We start from the raw sequence: 18,717 nt of genomic DNA on the forward strand, positions 1-18,717 counted from the left end.
TATCAATTACATAGTATTATATTTATTAATTTATCGTACGATGTATAAAAATAATACTATGCTTTATTGTTCAGATATCTTGTGGTAAAAGACACACCCTGGCTTTAGTACCATCTAGAGGAAGAGTTTACGCTTGGGGTTTAGGTGGTGCTGGACAATTAGGAAATCGTACTTCACAGAGTGCTACAACACCTCAAGTCGTTCTAGGACCATGGTCTTCCCCGAACGGATCGTCGATGGTACTTGATTTACATTACAATTCTCAAATTGATTGTGTTGTTAGGCACATCTTCAGTGGAGGCGATCATTGCTTTGCTACGATCAGTCAAAAAAAAGTATGTTTTCCATATAGCTGTTTTTTTTTTTTCTTTAAAGAGACGAAAAAAAATAAGAATATTTAAATATATCTACAGGATAATGTCGAACCAGATGACTGTAGAATATTAGGGGCAATTTTCCAAATTCTTACAGTAACGGAAGAAAAGTTGATTGACTGTCAAAAGTTCCCACCTGGTTCATTGGTTAATTCCGATTTACTGATGTAAGTAAAAAAAAAAAAAATAATGCTTTTACTCGCGTTTTTTTAAATTAATTTTCAATTTTTGTCACAATGTATTTAATTTAATGAACTTAATCAACTTGCCAATTTTATGCGGTGTTTTTCAGGTATCTAGAAACTGTATTTAGAAGTCAAGCGTGTATAAATGCGTCTTTTTTGCTTAATAACGACACACATTATGGATGTTCGAGCAAGAACCATGGGGTCGATATTGACAATGCAATTAGATTATTTGGAATTATCTCAGAACTCGACAACAACACAATTCAAGAATTGGTGAGATTAAAAAAATTTTACTTATATGAATATGCACTGAAAACTACGCGCTTCGTGTGAAACTCGACATATACCACGCTAGAATCACATATGCTAGTCACCGTCTCCGCAGCAAACGTCGTATCTGTCTTTCAGTGTACACCGAAGAGCAGATATGACATTTTTTGCGGCGACAACAGCTAGCGTACGTAACCCTAGGCGGCAGAGACAGGGGATAAGAGAACGGGAAAAAATCAGTCTTCGGCAATCCGGCCGGCGCAGTATATACATGCGGTACTACGTGTAAAACTCAACGCACACGACGCTAGCTGCCGTCGCATTATCTGCCTTTCAGCTTACATGTAAAATCTTGATTAATATTTTAAATTGTATCCTCATGTTTTTATTTTAGATCTTTACATGTATAACTGATAGTTTAATACCGTCGTTTGCCGATTCTCCACCTGATGTTGAATCTTTAAGGGTGTACTTAACATTACCGCTATATCATCGTTTTGCCAATTTGTCCAACTATGATTCTTTGCAAACGCCATTTTGCAAGGCAGTATTAAAACTAAAAGCAGAGGCTTGCAAAGTCGTAGGAATGTGGTGGAGCGCAGCCCCGCCGTACTACTTCGAAAGACTTGTGAGAATGTTCAAGTCTGTGGTGCTGCACTTTGTAAAACAGGCAACAGCGGACAAGGTAAATTGCGCACAGAAATATTTGCGCAAACGACGATATGGAAGTAAGTTTTGAGATTTTCACGAATTTCTTGGGCACTCTTACGTTATATGTCTAGCAATCAAAGTAATAGTTCTTTTTTTAAAGGAATGCAAATTGTCAAATATTTTTGCGAATACACAAGATATTTTATGAAAATCTCGTAAGCTTTCTAAAATAATAATATTAATAATAATTATATTTGTACAATAATGTAAAACATATTTTGTAGGTTGTTATGTGGACTGAAAATATACAATATGCTCTAGAGTTATTAACATTATTGTACAAACTAAATGTCACAGCTGGCATACGAGTACCTTATGAGACCTTCCACTTGCCAGAATTAATCGCATATGTAGACATTAACCGCGATTACCTCAAGTGGCTAGGAGAAGATGATCGATCTTATGTAAGTAATTTTAGATTTTTAGTAATGCCTATTTTTACATACACGTAGCATTATAATTCTTATAATTTTTCAGTATCGGAAAATATATTTCTGTAATTATCCTTTCTTATTTGATGCCGAAGCGAAAACCACATTGCTTCAAACTGATCAAGCTGTACAGGTATAAAGAAATATCTAAATTATTTTAAAATAATTGTCCGCGTATTTTAATAAACTATATTTATGTTAGATGCAATCTGCGATGAACGAAGCAGCATCGCGAGTTGTGAGAGATATGATGCTTGGTACGATTGTTCCAAACTTCGAACAGTACAGTCAATTTGTAATATTACACGTGTCACGGAATAATATAGTCAATGATACCCTGGAACAGTTGTTTAAGTACGATTCTAGCGAATTGAAAAGACCTCTCAGAGTAAGTATTAAATTTTAAAATTTCTTAATGTCACAAATCGAAAAATTAAATATATCTTTCGAAAATTAAATCTCAAAAATTATAGCAATATAAAAGTATTTTTACATTTTATTCTGTACTGTCTTATAACTCGTATTTATATAGCGCGTATCTTTCCAGGTTAAGTTTCGCGATGAAGAAGCTGAAGACGTAGGTGGTGTTAGAAAAGAATTTTTCATGCTTCTTTTCGCTGAAATTCTTGATTTTAAATATGGTATGTTCAAAGAATACGAAGAGACGAGAACAATCTGGTTTAGCTCTGATTCGTTAGAGGAGGAAGTTATGTATTTCCTGATTGGTGTTCTCTGTGGCTTGGCGATTTATAATTTTGTAATTATTAACTTACCATTTCCATTGGTGTTATACAAAAAACTTTTGGGAGAATCGGTCGGACTGAACGATATGAAGGAAATGTCGCCGACAATAGCTAGGTACTCTACTCATTCCAGACTTTATATGTTAATCCTATATTAAATAAAATTTCAGCAAGTATATGCATTGTAGGAGTTTAGAAGATGTTCTCCAATACAATGAATCAGACCTTGAGGAAGTATTTTGCTTAAACTTCATGATAACCAGGGAAGTATTCGGGGAAATGAAAAACTTCGAATTAATACCGGGCGGTGAAAAAGTTCCTGTTACTTTAAAAAACAAGTACGTAAGCATTACGCGTGTGCCAGCACTGATGATGCTAGAAGATAAAGAAAACGAAAGCAAAACGCTTTGGTTTGCAGGCAACAATATGTGGATTTGTACGTGGACTACGTATTGAATAAATCGGTAGAAACGCAATTCAAAGCGTTTCACAAAGGTTTTCATAATGTATGCGGTGGAAGGGTACTGGAGCTATTTCATAGTCACGAATTAATGTCGCTTTTGATCGGCAATGAAAATTACGATTGGGAAGAATTGGAGAAGAATGCCTCTTATAAGGAAGGATATTCCAAAAGCCATCCTACTATCGTGCTCTTCTGGCAAGTCTTTCATGAATTGCCATTAGAGGAGAAAAAGAAATTTTTACTTTTTTTAACAGGCAGTGATAGAATACCTATACAAGGCATGAAAGCTATAAAAGTAAGATACAACAGCATATTAAGACCAGTTGCAAGATATGTAACTGTAATGGAAAGATATTCTTTATCTTTCTTAATTTTTTAATTAATATATTATCCTGGTATTTTTTTTTGCAGATTACGATACAGCCAATGACTGATGAACGTTTTCTACCGGCTGCACATACGTGCTTTAACCTGCTCGATCTGCCACGTTATCAAACTCGCGAGAGATTGAAGTACAAATTGCTACAAGCTATCCAACATAATCAAGGATTCTCTCTTGTGTGAGACTACGCGTCTTTTTTATATTCTCAATGTAAGATAGCTTTATTTATATCTAAATTTATTAATTTAATGAATCACTCATAAAAGAAAATAACAAATTCTTTACAAGTAACATTAATGTTAATACAATTTATCAACGTATAAAGCTCCCGTTTTGACTTTTCTAGTTCAAAATTAATGAAGGGAAAGTTAATTTACATTGCCAATATGATTACCTAATACAAATGGATGCCTAAATAAGCTCAATTAATTTATAATGTAATATACAAATAAACAATGAATTAACAAAATGCACAAGTTAAATATTGTGATAATAACTCTATAACGAATTAAGAAATAAATTACAAAAAGAATTTAACTTAAAAATAAAAATTCCATAATTGATTTAAATTAAACAGATCACGTTACTAATTTTTATTATATATAATCATATTGCGTAAAAATTTATTGATATGACAAGGATATTTTAACATGTAAACGTACTAAAAAGACACTAGTTGATCATGAGAGAAAAACTGCTTGTGTTTTGTGAATGTACTCGAGTCTAGAGAAGACAATACTCGGAAAAAGTTACTAGTTTAATAAGAACCTTTTTGACAGATAAATTTCAGAACTTTGTAAGAAACTTAGGCCCGGTTTCACCAACACAAGTTAATTTAATCGGTCGGTTATTTTTTAGAGTTGTAACTACCGAACATAAAACTGATGTTAAAAATACATCAGTTTTATAAAACACTAAAGATTACAGAGCGCGCGCTTCGTCTGCGTTATTAGATTCGAACATTAATTAATGATATTAATAATTACCTTTCAACGATCTACAGCCGATGGTGTGTTGCCAATTCACTTACATTTGTATCTTCCAGTTAGGTTAGATTAAAATATTTTCCATCCTTTCGTCCTTCCTTCCTTCCTTTCTTCCGTGCCAGTATTCTAGATTATCTTGACACATTTTAAATCGACACTATATTACACTGCTTTTTTAAATAATTACTATCACTAATCACATACATTATCACTCGAGAGATGAACGACCGAAGGAACTAATCAGCGTCGCAGAAAAGAGGTAACAATATTTCAAAATAAGAAAAATAGGATCAGTTGCAACTTTGAGAGTTAACCGATCAATCAAATTAACTCACGTTGGTGAAATTGTACCTTATTTAGTATTTTTCGCAAACACGTTGCTGATTTCAGAGTATATTTTTAGCTTGCTGTATACAACGTATACATATAATGTATAAAAATAAAAATTAATATGTATATATCAAAGTAGTATAGTAATTTAACATAACACATGTGGTAAAATACTATTACTGAAAGGAAAGCATTTTTAATAATAATAATAAAATAATCAAATATTTTAGGTTTTATTGCCATGCACTTTTTTGACGAAGTAATTTAGAGATGGCTCGAACTCCACTTTCGAGTTATATTCTTTTGCGAAATTTGATATAGAAGATATTTTGTAAATTGTTACTTAGATACGTGTCTGTATTACTTGGAAAGGAAAAAAAAAATAAAGATTGTTAGCTACCTCTTGTACCCTAAAGTTCATTATAAAATAAAATATTTAGATACCTTTTAGTTATAGTTTCTGATAATTATTATCAGTACTATTTAGCATAAATTGTAATATTTATTTATTCACATCGATATGTTACATTATTAAAAATTATTTGTCGGTTAGTGAACGGACAGAGCATTGCCAAATTGCATATCAAATGCGTCGCTTTTCAATATAAGTAATTCAACATGCTCTTTTCCTCCTAAAACATTATTCTGTACGATTCAGTCGTTTGTGTCGCAAATTCTTCTTCACATTCGGATTTACGTTCGTTACTTTCTTATGTCGTTATTTTTGCAGTAAAAAGTACTATTATTTTTTTTCGAAATCTCTCACTCTTGTAATTTGTATAACAAGCGTTAGTTTTGTAAATCTGTAATATTTGCAGCGTTAATTCTATCACAACATTGAGTTGATTCATCAGGATCAAAAATTCCCAAATTGAAGATGCTTTTAAACAAAAGAAAAAAAAAAAACTTGTTTCCTGAAAAAGAAGTAATTATTGCACGAAGAAATAAAATAAGTAAAGAATGTTACTCACAAGCGTGGGAATTTTTGAACGATGATACTTGAATAATAAACCGAATGCTGTCAAATAAATCGGATTTTTGATAACCATTATTAGTTATGCTACCCTGCAAAGATGAAAGGTAACCGTTCAGTCTCTGTATACACAGGTTCGTTAAAGCTCTAAATCCAGGTTGAAACTCTCGTTAGGAACTCGAGAAACACACGACAGTTTATTGCTTTAAAAAAAAAAAATTATGTTTTAAAAAAATTTATGATATCTGCGTCAATACATTTTTTTACAGCTTCGTAATTTTTTTTTTTTTATTTTATTCATGAAGAATTCATCTCTCGTGCATTTCCCTAGTTTCCCGTGAATTCCAACGGACGTGCGAGCAACGTCCTGAATGTCAAGCTGAGACATTCAGGGCGAAAGTGCCTTGTGGTCGAATGCATCGCTCGAAACGGAATATTCGCTAATGGTGATAAGCCGGGGTGAAGTACTGGGTGCCAGGCGGTGCTCGGTAGCCCGGATAGGTGCTATTCAGAGCGTGTTGCGCGAAGAAGCCGCTGTAGTCCTTGTGTACTCGACGGGGCCTAAAAGCCGGGCCTTTTGCGAGCTCCATCCTAGCCCGGTTCTCAGCTTCGACCTGGGCCTTCACAGGTGCTGGCGGCCACTTTAAGTCTCCTCGCATATTGCCCGTTGCCGGAGCTTTCGTTGCTGCGGGTTGGGCTTGGTACACCGGTGCTGGTGTCTATAAATTAAAAATAAATTTTAAAAAAGTAAGATTAAACTGATTAAAGACGAGCTATAAGATAAAATTAATTAAATAAAAATGTAAAACAGCTGAAAAATTAATATCTTAAATAAGCTGACAATGAGTGCAAAATAGACGTTTCACAGTTTTCATTTCCATCTCAAATGGATCTACCTCAAGTGTTCCACATTTCTGCCGGTAATTGTGTTAATTGAGGAAATGGTTACAGCCTCTCGCTCGCTCTCGAGACTTGGCGCGGTCGCCAGAGCTCGTGGTAATATCCGAAAGAACCGGCATTCTTGTTGGTGACGCAGGAAACGTTATTCTTTCGAAGTCGAAGGTCAGATCGGAAACGGCTAGATGCGGGATATTCTTAGATATAAATTTCGGACAAGAGAGATGTAATCGATGCCGCGGGAACGACGAGAACGTATATTTAACGGCTGATATGCTGCCAAAGGCGAGCGAGCGCTAGAGATACCCTTGTGAAAATATTTTACCGCACTACGATTTCTCCGGTGCTTTCCGCGTCCCGCAATGCCGAACCCGCTTTTTGGAAGCGCGCGTAATATTTTCTCGCGTTATTCTTAGCGAGATCAAAGCCGGTGCGGGAGGTGTAACATAATATCAAACGCATAAACACGCTTGTTAACGCGTTCGCTGCCGAATCCTCTCGTGACGTAATGTACAATGTTTGACACGATCCCGACAATACTTCGAACTTGAGTGTGTAAATTTAATAATCGCATAAGAAAATATAATTGTATACATTGAATAGTTTTAATGTCATATCTTATTTATATTTATTACATAGATTTAATTATCGGCTACCTAATAACGGCTACCTAATGACTAATGAGTGTTCCAAACTCTCGCTACTAAGTTCTCTCACCTGCGAGATTGGTGGCTCAGGACGCAGGATGATAGTGGAGGGTGGTGCCTCGAACGCCGCAGAGGCGGCTGGATAATTCCCCGGTGGATTCTGCGGTGCTCGGTCGTAAGGGTCTTGAGGGTGCTGAAAAATGGAAACAAAGTCAGGATGATGCGAGATCAGCCTCTCGGCGTCGTGGGTACACACCCACGCGGAAACACCTACGACTAGTACCAGTTGCTACCCTGTAAATCTTCCGCTATCCTCGGGAAACTTGGCTAAACGTCTCACAATTAACGTGCGAGGCACCGAATGCAAGATAGAACGAGATAGAACGAGAGTGCACATGCGTGGATAATAAATCTCTCGCGCAAACAACGACAGCGACCGACGTTTTTTTTTTTTTTACATCACAAGCATTTGCCACGTGCCGCCGTTTTCTTACCGAGGACCGGACTCTTCATCCAAAACTGCGGTGGACCGTCAGCTTCATGCGAGCGTCACTTACCTGCCGGGACTGAGTTTGCGGCTGCTGGACCGGGAACGGAGGATGCTGCTGCGAGAGCGGCGAGGTTGCCGGGGGTGTCACGGGCGCCCAGCCGCCTCTCGGGCTCGTCTGCGGCTGCTGGTACTGCGAGGGTTGCCGCAGGAGTGTGCCGCCAGGACTCACCGGCGACGGAGACGACGGGACAGCACTCTGTGTTGACGACCGCGCGACCGTCGAGGGCGGTTGGGGTGACGGACCTGACGAGGGACTGCTCTGGCACGAGCCGAGATCACCGTACCCACGGGTCTCACCGGAGGAAAACAAAGAATTTTGTAGGCTCGAGCGAACGCAAAGGCTGGAATCTGTTGCTCGTGAAGGAAGGAGGATAATCGTGCACGTATTTCGTACACGTCTACATCGTTTATTATATTTAAATCAATGTTCCTCGACTGTTAATATTAACCTTGTTAACAAAGTTCGAATAATGAACAATTAAAATCCCGTAAAAAAACACGTAGAAGTTAGAATTTAAGTGACAAAAAAATCCTTAATAAAATAATTGACAAATTACATAATTAATTCATTTACTGTTTAAATTAATAACGTTTCGTGATCTGATCGCGGTTCGCTCGAGCCAAGCACCATCGAGTTGTTCTAAAGAACGTGCACCAATTCAACAGCAATCTGTCATTTTTTTTGTTCCTGAAAGCAATTCATTGATTGACCTGCCTCGACGACCGCAAAGGTGGATTCGCGCGTTTAAAACTGACCGATTTTGCTCACCGATAATGTTCGTATTTACAGAGAGGAGCTAGCGTGAACAATACATAAAAAGAAACACGTAAGGAACATCGTTGCAATCACTCGACACGCATAGCAAGATGCAGGAGAAGCTATCGCACTAAATGGAGATACAGAATTACGAATAAAAAAAATGCATACAACACGTGGACATTCAGAAGTCTTGTGTCCCTCTTCGGAGGTTCTTAAAGTTCGCGCGATCTAATCGCTTGCTTGATTATCCTCGTAATTACGTACTTACACACATATCTGATCATTATTACCTTCGCTTGAACGGGAGCTTGCTCCACGTAGTCGAAATCTTGATCCTCTGGAGGCGGCGGCCAGGCTACTCGTTTGAAACCTAGGATAATAATAGAACAAACTTCGTTAGAGACAACATTCTAACTAGATTCTATGAAATTTCTTCGTTTACAGCTACGATAATTCTGTACCAATTTGTCTAAACAATAACGCGCGAGAATGTTACGTTCCTTAAAAATAAAAATATCGCAAAAATTAAACTGAGAAGAAGAAAGAATTTTTCAATATTAATGTCTGCCGACAGTAGAATAAAATATATGTCACTCGGTTATCCGTCACGGTATCAACGTCAGTCGCCCGTGTCACTGTTTATCGATTTCTCTCAACTGTGCACTAAATTCGACTTGACAGTTGGTCGTAGGGATGCTGCATTTCCTAGGAGATAATAAACTCGGCTGGATTCTACGTATTAACGTACCGATGCGATTTTCTGCGAGCTAGGCTGGACCAGCCACGGGTGGTTGAGAGAAATCGCGACTTTGCCAAAACGCGCACCCGCCAACTACTAACTGCTACGGGCGAAGTCACCTGTACCTTTCATTATCGCGGAAAGTAGCTGGCTACCGATTTTAGAGTCTTTCTGGTAACTGGCCAAGAAGTGGGGCTTGACATTGTGCCCGATCTCTCTGATCGGGAGTGGCGGCCCGTGCCCTTGAAGAGGATCGCGAAAAATCGCCCGGAAAAATCTCCGCGTCCGCGCTACGTGCATTTTAATAAAGCGACGAGCTTCATGAAATAATTTTAGATTAATATATCTTGTAAGAAATGTTTGATTGTAATATTTATTATAATTTTAAGTAAAATAAATAAATATATTTTTATTTCCCATAATTGTATTAAAAGATAATTATTATTTATATAATTTAATATAGACGGACTGTTACTTTGATAGCAAGTCGTAACACTCGACGAACTTATCGAAATCTCAAGTACACTTAATTCGAACACAACGATTCTTTGATCTAATTAGAAACAATTTTTAGAAGGGTGAATCAACGCCACATGTTTTCCACAAAGAGGATCTTTCTCGAGCACAATGCTTAGTGTCCGGTGGACCGAGGCGTTTATGTGCTTTGCGAAAACGCGTTGCTAATCTGGCGAAATCATGTCTTTGAGCCGCGGCCAAAAAGGTAACGGTTGTGTCATGCTAAATTGAAAACGCGTTGCCAACGATAGCGGCGATAACTCAAGAGGCTAGACCAGGTGATCGATGACCAGGCAAACGGTTCGCGATGATATTTACACTTGTGAATCATCGCCGCACTTACATGCGATATACTTGAACGCGGGTGAACAGATCTAAACTTTACATCGCGCGTTAATCTGTCGGCAAACCGTAGATATCTTTCTGATTCAAAGTTACACCTTCTAGGAATATGTGATGTTCGAACAGACGTGTCTTCTCTTACCAGGCTGGCCGCCACGCTGCCTCGCCTCCTCTTCCTCGAGCATACGTAGAACGGCGCTGTTCTGCAGATTCGCCGGCTTGGCCAACTGGCTGAAGTCGATCCTGAAAAGAGAAATCTCACGTTAAACTCGGTTAAGAACGTTATGAATACTAGACTAGTTCCAAGTTACAAAAGAAATTAGCAAGTCTTAGAAGGTGAGAACCAGAGTCGTCACCTCTTTGTCGCGATCATTTCGATAAGAAGGAATCTCGAAGCAACCAGAATTAAGAAAACGACTAAGACGGCGAAGAAGAACGCTCCGGTGCACGTTCGCGGCCCGTCAAACGCGAAACTAAGTCAAGTACGAGCGGTAAGACGGTGCAAGCCATCGGCTTCGGCGCGGGCCGTTTATCTCCAACTGCGGCCGGTGATTCGGTTTGCCGAAAATAACCAACGGCGGCGGACGGAATCGACGCCGACGGCTGATTCATACGACCGGCGTCGTCGCGCGACCGACTGACATCGGCCGATAAGCGACACGTGAATCGCGGAGTTGACGCTTGACGATTGACGCAAGGTGGTTGCCACGGTTGATCCAAATTCGCCGCGAGATCCCGACGCCGATGAATCATCCAAATCGATCACGAGAATCCAATCTGAACTAGACCAAGGAGATATTATTAGGTTGAAAGAAACGTGCATGAGATTAATGTTGAGATCGTTATTTTAATAATTTACATATTCCGCGTACTTTTTTATTATTTTTTTTATTACTTAACGTAACTTACCCGACTGCACCGTTTGCCAGCACTTGAGTCTGCCTATCCAGAGTCTCCTGTATCGCTTCTGGCGAGTACAAGTTGATGGGAGAGTTGAACTGTTTGTTCACAAGTCTCGCTTTTTGAGTGGCCATGCTGATACCGTGGATCTCTCCTCAAATCACTGCAAAATTAAAAAATTTCTTGTAAAATATATATTTTTTAAATATATTTATATAAAAAGACGTTATGAGAAAACTGTCAGATAAATGTTTGCAAAGTCTCGGCGGGGCGTAAAATCTTTTTTGAAGGTTTTCCATTCAAATTTATCAAACTCGCAGATTTTTTTTTTTTTTAACAAAACTACGACTTTGACGATTTTGTTGTAAATCTTGTTTCATCAAATACCTTTCTTCGCGGAGCCGCAACCGTCTATTTCCGACGCATTTTCTCTGCGATTTCGCACGAGTTTCGAATTTTATTCATAACTTGGAACGTATTTATATCCCCTGGTCATAAACACAAGAGCTGCCGTTCTCACGTTTCTTCCCTCCCGCGGAACATGTCATATAATTTAAGACGCGTTTGTGTCGCGAAGGATCACCTGCGCCGATCAATTTTCCGAACGGTCACATGTTATCGCTGTCAATCTTTTCGTGCGCATCTAACATTTATAAAAAGAATCATAAATGTTCCTCCGTGTAATCATAAATCAAGTTTTATTTCGAAACTGACGAGAGGTACTAAAGACAGCTGTTTACAAATTCTCGAAACTGTTATCGCCTACAATAATTAGCGTCGTCTTTTCCTGCCTCGATCACGCTCGATTGATACCTGGACAAAACGTGGGCCAGCTTAACAGCCGAAAATCTCGGATTCTCTCCGGCGCGTCCCTGCTGGGCGGCCACCGGTGCCTACCACGGTTATTTTTGCCTACGAAATTCCTCCGAATATATCTACATCGTCCGCAAAATCTCTACTTCTTCCCCCTCTCATGGCAGCTAGTCTTTGGAGCCCGCGCATACTTCGCGACCTGGTATTGAATTACATTAAAGCTCACGCGCCGCAAAAAAAATCGGTCGATCGACGTCGATCCAACAGTGCACGTATCAACCAGTTTTGTCGAGGTTGCTGAAGAGTCTCTCCAACGCGACGTTTCCGCTAACAATAAAAGCCACGTGCATTTCGAAGCAAACACCGGAAATGCAAAGCTACCAACAAAGATCGCCGAGATAAATCTCGCTCAGTAATACTAGATTCTTATCGCTTTGAAGATTATCGAGACACGAGGTCTAACTTAAAAATATTATCTTAATAGCAAGTTATCAAAGCGGTTTTGAACAGCGATAATTGCTTCTTTTGGCTCCCGGTATCCACGGAGATCGCGGTCGATTTTCTTTACATAACTCGCATCTATTCCAAGCGACGGTATCTCGATGACGATGATCGCTATTTTTTTCTCACTATTTTTGGATCCGCTATTTTCTTTTTTCGCGAAGCTTGCGGTTCCGCGCATCGCAACCAGGATGACGATTTTTCCGCGATTGCGGAATTGCTTGCTGACGTGACGCGTCCGACTATTTCGGGCCAATTGTTTCAATGATACGACGCAATGTTCCGTATAAGAATTTTTGGCTGTCCGGAGTTGTTGTGACGGATTCATCCGCGGTGGTTAAGAACGAGACGGCGCGCCGAGAGAGCATTGTTGTGTACTTTTCAACCGCCGCTTCATCTGCAAGATCGATCGTTTCTATTCCCGTCGATCGCAATAGTTCACCAATGACTTGGACCAATTTTCTCTGATAATTAGGCGATCAAATGCCAAGATGATAATTGAGCGCGACACATGCCTTGCCAATTAAGCTGCAAATAATAAAGATATATCGATCGATTTCTAAAGATCTAAAAATAAAAGAAATACGATGTAAAAGAAAAAATAAATTAATAAAATTAATAAAAAAACGGACGTACAACAATTAATTTCATTACTTCTGAAATCTTTTAAATTATAATCGATACCGTACAACGGTTTAACTTAACAGATAATATACACCCGACAACTCCGTCCCGTTTCAACGTCTCCACTTCTCGTCCCCGCGACTTCCGGTCCGCACAATTTCTCTGCACAGTTTCCGCGATCTAGCGAGATAACATCCGACGGAAATGATGTGGCGCGAGAAGAACGAGGCACCTACCTTCGCGCTGATGTACGTGGAGCACGCGGGTCCTCTTCGGGTAGCGAAACACACTGGACCCCTCGAGAGAGCGAGATCACCGGAGGACACCCGTCGCCGGGCTCCCTCCTCCACCCGGAACCGCCGAAATCGTTCCATCCCCCGCTGCCTTTCCCCGCGGTTATTTTCGATCCCCCGAAACGCTCTCTCTCTCTTTCTCTCTCTCTCTGCGACATTCCCGGTATTCGGCGGATTTCCTGGCAATCGCGGGAAAGCCTTATGACGTTCTCGTTTCCTGAAGCTCCTCCTCGCAGATGCCATCTGCACGAGTCCGGTTGGCGGAAATGCGTCCCTGTAGAATAGTTAATTCTTTTTAGCGAAGATTATTGCCAAAAGGATGCGAGATTTTCCTTTCCTTCGCAACGACGTGCGTTCGCGCGACATATGAAAAATCGTCCTGGGTCCGTTTGACGGTTAATTGCCGATCAAGGTAACTTAACGTTTTCCAGGGTGATAAACCGCAGGGGAAGAAATTAATTTAAACCCGTCGATACGTCGTGCCGGCCAAGGCCGCGAGGAACCACCTTCATTTTCCGCGGCGGCACTTTCGGCGCTTTCTTATCGCCGTCAAGGACGCGGCCTCGCGATTGCGATAACAGGCCACCCTCTCGCCGGGGAGAGTAGGGCAGATTACCGGAGCAGTCCACTACATCCTTCGGCGAGGAGAAGCCGGGCAGAGCTCGCATTTCCCGCCGCCGGGAAGAATGAAGGATCAATAATCGCAATCGCCCTTACCGACTATCATCTCTCTCTCTCTCCTCTCCTTTCCTCATGATTCTCACCCGTTTTCTCGCCATCCGCTGCGTTGTCACCGCGGCGTCACTCGACCGTGCTCGGTGTGCTCACCGGGAAAAGCCTTGACCGATCTTTGCGTCTTCCTCGCGCTTGGGCGTCGTCTACGCGTCTGTCGCGCTTCCTCGCGGCGATAGGTCAGGGGGCGCAGCGATCGCCCCTTTCCCGCCGTGGCGGTGCTGCCGTCGCCGTCGCCGTCGCTGTCGCCGTCGCCGTACGCGCCCGCCATTGAGGACAACCGCCATTATAGATTCCGTTGTGAGTGACCGAGTATCGCCTGCGACGTTCCTCACGGAAAACCCGATTCACGCGCTGATCGTGCACCTGTTGTGAGCTCGAGTAGCGGCCTCGAGGCGTCAGAAGCGGAAGGGCAGAGATCATTGTAAAAAGTAACCAAACGGACAAACCGTGGACGAGGAAACGTGCGACACTCGCGGGCGGAAAAGACGCGCGATGAAAACGTACAGCAGAAAAAAGGGCGACAGCCCGAGCAACGTGATTATCCACGTAAACGAGCTGTGCCGGCTGTGTTTAGCCAAGGAAGAGGAGATGGTGCCAATCTACGACGACGACACCGTGCCGATGCCGCTCCGGATACTCTCCTGCGTTAACATCGAGGTGGGTTCATGGGGTCGTGCCGACGGCCGTCCCATCGGTACTGGACTCGCCGAAGTCGCCGAGCGCATTTACTCCGAGTGGCGTCGCGACGTCGGAATTGTCGGCGATTATAATCGGCGGCTGAGAGCGGCTCATCGAAAAATAGGAATCTAGTTTATCCCGCTGCGCACGGCGTTCTCTCAGATTATCTTCCTCCCTTGCCTCCTTCTTCCCCGCCGCGTTGTTCCATTGTATACACACATACAGAAAAGAGAGAGAAGGAAAGAACGATGCGAGCTGCGTGACACAGGCCCAGACGTGCACATATGTGCACGCGTGCGCGCGCGAAATGACGCCGTGGTTGCTACCAGCCTTACCGAGTTATCGACGAGCTCCGGTGCGATAGGTGTAGCGCAGCCTTTTACGCGCGCCGTCTCATTACAGAGACCTAGAATCTGCGCGAAGGCATCCCGTTTATCCGACGGATTTATAGAGATCTGTAATGCGCTCCGGCGGCACGTCGAACGTCTTTGCTTGGCGGCTTCTCGGTGGGATATAAACCGTCCGAAGCTTCTTGTTGCAATCTATAATGATATACTACGTTAGAGAAGAAATCGGATGGACTTTGAATGCTTAAAGAGGTTTTAAAAATTGTGACAAAGGGTTCATTAATTTTTTTTTTTTTTTTTTTTTTTTAATTTTAAAATCAAGAAAATATAAGATACGAATAGGTAATGTACATTGATAAGAGCAAACAGTTTTATTACATATAAATTTAATTAAAGTAGATGAGTTTTAGCCTTTCCTTTTTTAATTCTTCCAGATTTATGAACAGGATGGCCTGCCTAACATGATATGCCATCCCTGCAAGTATCAGTTGGAGAAATCCTATCAGTTCAAAAAAAAATGCCAGGCTGCAGACTCCAAGCTCAGGAAGCACATGAAGCTAATACATCAACTCACTGGGCAGGATGAGGAAGGCGAGAGTCAGGACAGTGGTAGAGAGGAGTCTAAAGAGTCCACAGGAAAATCCAAACAGGTCAAGCAGCTGCTGGCCGATCTCGTTTCAACTAAGGGCGACAATAGTCAGACTGATGGGGATGCCATCAAGGTAACAGAGGAGGAACTCGTCGGCGGCTATATCCTGGGTGTGTATTATTGAGGAATTTGTTTCACTGCACAGCAGCTCTGGACCAAATCTTCCACTCTGGTTTTATTACAATTATAATTTTTGGAAAGGGATTGTGAGACCCTTTCCAGCTTCACTCTGGTTTGTATTTAAAATTAATTTTTTGTTCAAAGGTTTTATTTCTTTACAAATTACTGCAAAATTATATTTTATTTATCTTCAATTAACTAGAAAGTAGATTTGTGTTTTGTAGCCTTTCTTTCTATTAAAATAAGTTTGTTTTATCTAATTTTTTATTATATGTATATGTGGAATGATCACTAGTAATTACTGTCAGTGATCAACTGGTCAATGTTTTTCTAAGTACATTAGAAAATATCGCCAAATTCTTAATTCGAACATATATGTTATTATTGTTTAATACACAGGAATGGCTTCCGAAAATCCAGAGATGGAAGAGAATGTCTCAGAAGATCCAGAAAATATTACATTAGTACCAGCCGAAGAACGGACTGCAAAGGCTCGCTGTACAATAAGGACTTCGCGCATTAAACAGGAACAAGAATCTGATGAAGAGACAGAAGAAGTACCTAGAGGTAGCGATCATAAGAATGTGTACATGATGGAGGTTACCAGTAACAATCAGCCCGAGACATTGAAATTGCAGCCTATAGGTGATACTATTGGTAATGCTTCGAAAATATTTTATCTGTGATATACAAAGAATATGATTAAAAATAATAAATGACAATTACATTGTAGTCGATGCTAATCCGGAACTGAAGGTGTTTAAATGTGACAAGTGCCCAAAAGCTTTCACTCGAAGAATAATGCTAAAGAGTCACCAGTCGGTACATTCCACCCAAAGAGGATTCACATGTCAGGCTTGTGAAAAATGGTTCCCGACAAGATCTGCTTTAGTAAGACACGAACGTACACACACAGGTATTGTTTTATACTAATATATCCATTTTAATAAGAAAAATAGATATTTAGTATCGAAATATAAAATTAATATTTGTTACAGGCGAGAAACCATTCGGTTGCAATATCTGTCACCGCGCTTTTGCGCAAAAAGAAATTTTATTCCGACATTTAATGACGCATTCTGGCCAAAAGCCGTTCCAATGTCAGCATTGTGAGAAGAGTTTCACACAGCGAGAAGCCCTTAAAGTGCATATGCGTCGACACCAGAAATTGAATCCGAACGATATTCAACTGCATCATTGTCAACTTTGTCCAAAAGCATTTTGTCATGCGTCAGGTCTCAGCAGGCACTTGGTTACGCACACTGGTAGAACGTACAAGTGCGTTGAATGTGAGAAAACCTTTACGGACAAGAGCTCTCTGCTGAGACATAGCCGTATCCATGCACCCAAGAAAATCATAGCAAATTGAGCAAATGTCTTGCTCAGTTTGCTGTGATTTTCCTGAGTTGTCTAATGGATACAAAACAATTTGTTGGATCAGCTGTGGTTCAAATAATTCTATATCAGAATTAGATGTAGTGAATATTATCGTTATTAATGAGCAAAATTTACAATATAGATTTTTTTAATCTATATTTATGGAAATGGACTCAGTTTCATAATCCTTATATGTAATGCATATAACATCAAGAAACATTAAATATATGTCTATTTTAATCATTCTTGTACAAATTTTAACGAATGTTATTATAAATGTATAATTATAAATAAAGTAGATAAAAAGTAGTAAAATTTAGAACATAAAGTTTCAAAATTTATGTCTTATTTAAATGTAACTAAACAGATATGTGTAACAAATAAAATAAATAAGTAGAATTATAGATATACATATATATAAATATATTAAAATCAATTGAATATTTCAATTACTTAATTATAATTTATACAAGAATGATTGAAATATATTTAATATTAATTTTAAGTTCTAGATATTTTTTTATACAATTAATAAGATTTTGTCTGTGTGGCTGAATTATAGCATAGATTTTCTCTTATGTTAAGTGCAATTTGAATTAATAATTAAGCATTTGCAACGTATTGAAAATGTCATATAACTGAATATAGCATAACACTGAATTAAATATAGTTTAGCTTTCCTTTAAGACAGCAATGATTATATTCTTGTAATTTTTATATTCAAAACAGATCATGTATGACTCGTGTATGATGTATCATGTATTCCTTTGCGATTTAAATCTTGGATTATACATAAAATGTGTATATAGTTCTAAATATATAAATACAAAGCTATATTAATGAAATTATGTCATAAATTATGTCATATGCACATAAATGTTATTTTATTATCGTTATAACCATCTGGTCTTCTAAATTCATATTTTTTGCTATGTATATATTAAAGTTTCTGTTTAAATAATACAGGGTAGAATATTTTGAAACACGAAAACATGATCATTATTCGATATATAAAAGGAGAGAAATTGCAAAATCTTATGTACACTCACCATCAGGAATAGCGTTGATAGTTTGCGACGACGGCTAGCGTACGTGACCTTGGCGTGGGATGCGTCGAATCTCACACGAAGCGCGCGCGTAGATGTGTTGCGGAGCACCGGTCACATAGGACAGAGGGAACGCGGCCTACTACACCTCCCCGCACTCGGCGGCCGAGAGAGGAGCACGTATACACGGACCATCAGAGATAGCGTTCGGCGGTATGCTAGTCTCTCCGGTCTGAGGTGACGGCGGCATACGTGCACGTGTGCCGCGGAGCACCGAGAAGATTGAGAGGACGGGGGAAAATGTAGTGGGGCGCGATTTGTTTTTTTTCTCC

At 40.0% G+C, this 18,717-nt stretch overlaps 3 protein-coding genes across 14 annotated transcripts in view; 2 read left to right on the top strand and 1 right to left on the bottom strand.

The window, feature by feature from the left end:
* Herc4 (HECT and RLD domain containing E3 ubiquitin ligase 4) overlaps nucleotides 1–5,277 on the top strand; it is a 10,471-nt gene extending 5,194 nt beyond the window's left edge. For 5 of the 8 annotated variants that reach the window (XM_070672669.1, XM_070672676.1, XM_070672674.1 and 2 more), the window contains exons 8-18: nucleotides 75–335; nucleotides 414–541; nucleotides 667–835; nucleotides 1,227–1,517; nucleotides 1,768–1,947; nucleotides 2,021–2,107; nucleotides 2,177–2,362; nucleotides 2,522–2,832; nucleotides 2,888–3,055; nucleotides 3,136–3,475; nucleotides 3,592–5,277. In XM_070672669.1, the coding sequence (XP_070528770.1) occupies nucleotides 75–335; nucleotides 414–541; nucleotides 667–835; nucleotides 1,227–1,517; nucleotides 1,768–1,947; nucleotides 2,021–2,107; nucleotides 2,177–2,362; nucleotides 2,522–2,832; nucleotides 2,888–3,055; nucleotides 3,136–3,475; nucleotides 3,592–3,744 (2,274 nt within the window). In that variant the 3' untranslated portion in view covers nucleotides 3,745–5,277. The remainder of the gene's footprint in view (nucleotides 1–74; nucleotides 336–413; nucleotides 542–666; nucleotides 836–1,226; nucleotides 1,518–1,767; nucleotides 1,948–2,020; nucleotides 2,108–2,176; nucleotides 2,363–2,521; nucleotides 2,833–2,887; nucleotides 3,056–3,135; nucleotides 3,476–3,591) is intronic. The other 3 variants (XM_070672670.1, XM_070672671.1, XM_070672673.1) reach the window with 3 other exon arrangements.
* An 83-nt stretch (nucleotides 5,278–5,360) lies between these two features.
* On the bottom strand, nucleotides 5,361–13,700 carry LOC139111994 (uncharacterized). Of its 4 annotated transcripts, none has more exons than XM_070672719.1 (7): nucleotides 13,377–13,700; nucleotides 11,212–11,365; nucleotides 10,445–10,545; nucleotides 8,996–9,075; nucleotides 7,953–8,237; nucleotides 7,466–7,588; nucleotides 5,361–6,570 (listed from the first exon to the last, which is right to left on the bottom strand). In XM_070672719.1, the coding sequence occupies exons 2-7, from the start codon at nucleotides 11,334–11,336 to the stop codon at nucleotides 6,292–6,294; spliced, it is 993 nt and encodes a 330-aa protein (XP_070528820.1). In that variant the 5' UTR covers nucleotides 11,337–11,365; nucleotides 13,377–13,700; the 3' UTR covers nucleotides 5,361–6,291. The 4 variants fall into 4 exon arrangements, with proteins under 4 accessions (XP_070528820.1, XP_070528821.1, XP_070528823.1 ...); XM_070672720.1 differs by lacking the exon at nucleotides 13,377–13,700 and adding an exon at nucleotides 11,590–12,283; XM_070672722.1 differs by lacking the exon at nucleotides 7,953–8,237 and having other exon boundaries at nucleotides 13,377–13,680.
* Nucleotides 13,701–14,429: 729 nt separating this feature from the next.
* LOC139111987 (zinc finger protein 3) lies at nucleotides 14,430–18,184 on the top strand. Of its 2 annotated transcripts, none has more exons than XM_070672710.1 (5): nucleotides 14,430–14,825; nucleotides 15,628–15,952; nucleotides 16,362–16,607; nucleotides 16,696–16,878; nucleotides 16,961–18,184. In XM_070672710.1, exons 1-5 carry the CDS (start codon nucleotides 14,661–14,663, stop codon nucleotides 17,329–17,331), a joined length of 1,290 nt encoding a protein of 429 aa, XP_070528811.1. In that variant the 5' UTR covers nucleotides 14,430–14,660; the 3' UTR covers nucleotides 17,332–18,184. The 2 variants fall into 2 exon arrangements, with proteins under 2 accessions (XP_070528811.1, XP_070528810.1); XM_070672709.1 differs by having other exon boundaries at nucleotides 14,434–14,825; nucleotides 16,362–16,619.
* The last annotated feature ends 533 nt before the right edge of the window (nucleotides 18,185–18,717 follow it).

This window comes from Cardiocondyla obscurior, linkage group LG26 (genome assembly GCF_019399895.1).
Source record: "Cardiocondyla obscurior isolate alpha-2009 linkage group LG26, Cobs3.1, whole genome shotgun sequence".
Taxonomy (NCBI): domain Eukaryota; kingdom Metazoa; phylum Arthropoda; class Insecta; order Hymenoptera; family Formicidae; genus Cardiocondyla; species Cardiocondyla obscurior.

Excerpts from the sequence above, each read along its gene's own strand:
- LOC139111994 (XM_070672719.1), bottom strand. The coding sequence starts at position 11,336 with ATGGCCACTCAAAAAGCGAGACTTGTGAACAAACAGTTCAACTCTCCC. Across the intron at positions 9,076-10,444 it reads GCAGCGTGGCGGCCAGCCTG|GTTTCAAACGAGTAGCCTGG; the intron begins GTAAGAGAAGAC and ends TTATTATCCTAG. Across the intron at positions 6,571-7,465 it reads CTGAGCCACCAATCTCGCAG|ACACCAGCACCGGTGTACCA; the intron begins GTGAGAGAACTT and ends TTTAATTTATAG.
- LOC139111987 (XM_070672709.1), top strand. The coding sequence starts at position 14,661 with ATGAAAACGTACAGCAGAAAAAAGGGCGACAGCCCGAGCAACGTGATT. Across the intron at positions 15,953-16,361 it reads CGTCGGCGGCTATATCCTGG|GAATGGCTTCCGAAAATCCA; the intron begins GTGTGTATTATT and ends TTTAATACACAG. Across the intron at positions 16,620-16,695 it reads GCCTATAGGTGATACTATTG|TCGATGCTAATCCGGAACTG; the intron begins GTAATGCTTCGA and ends ATTACATTGTAG.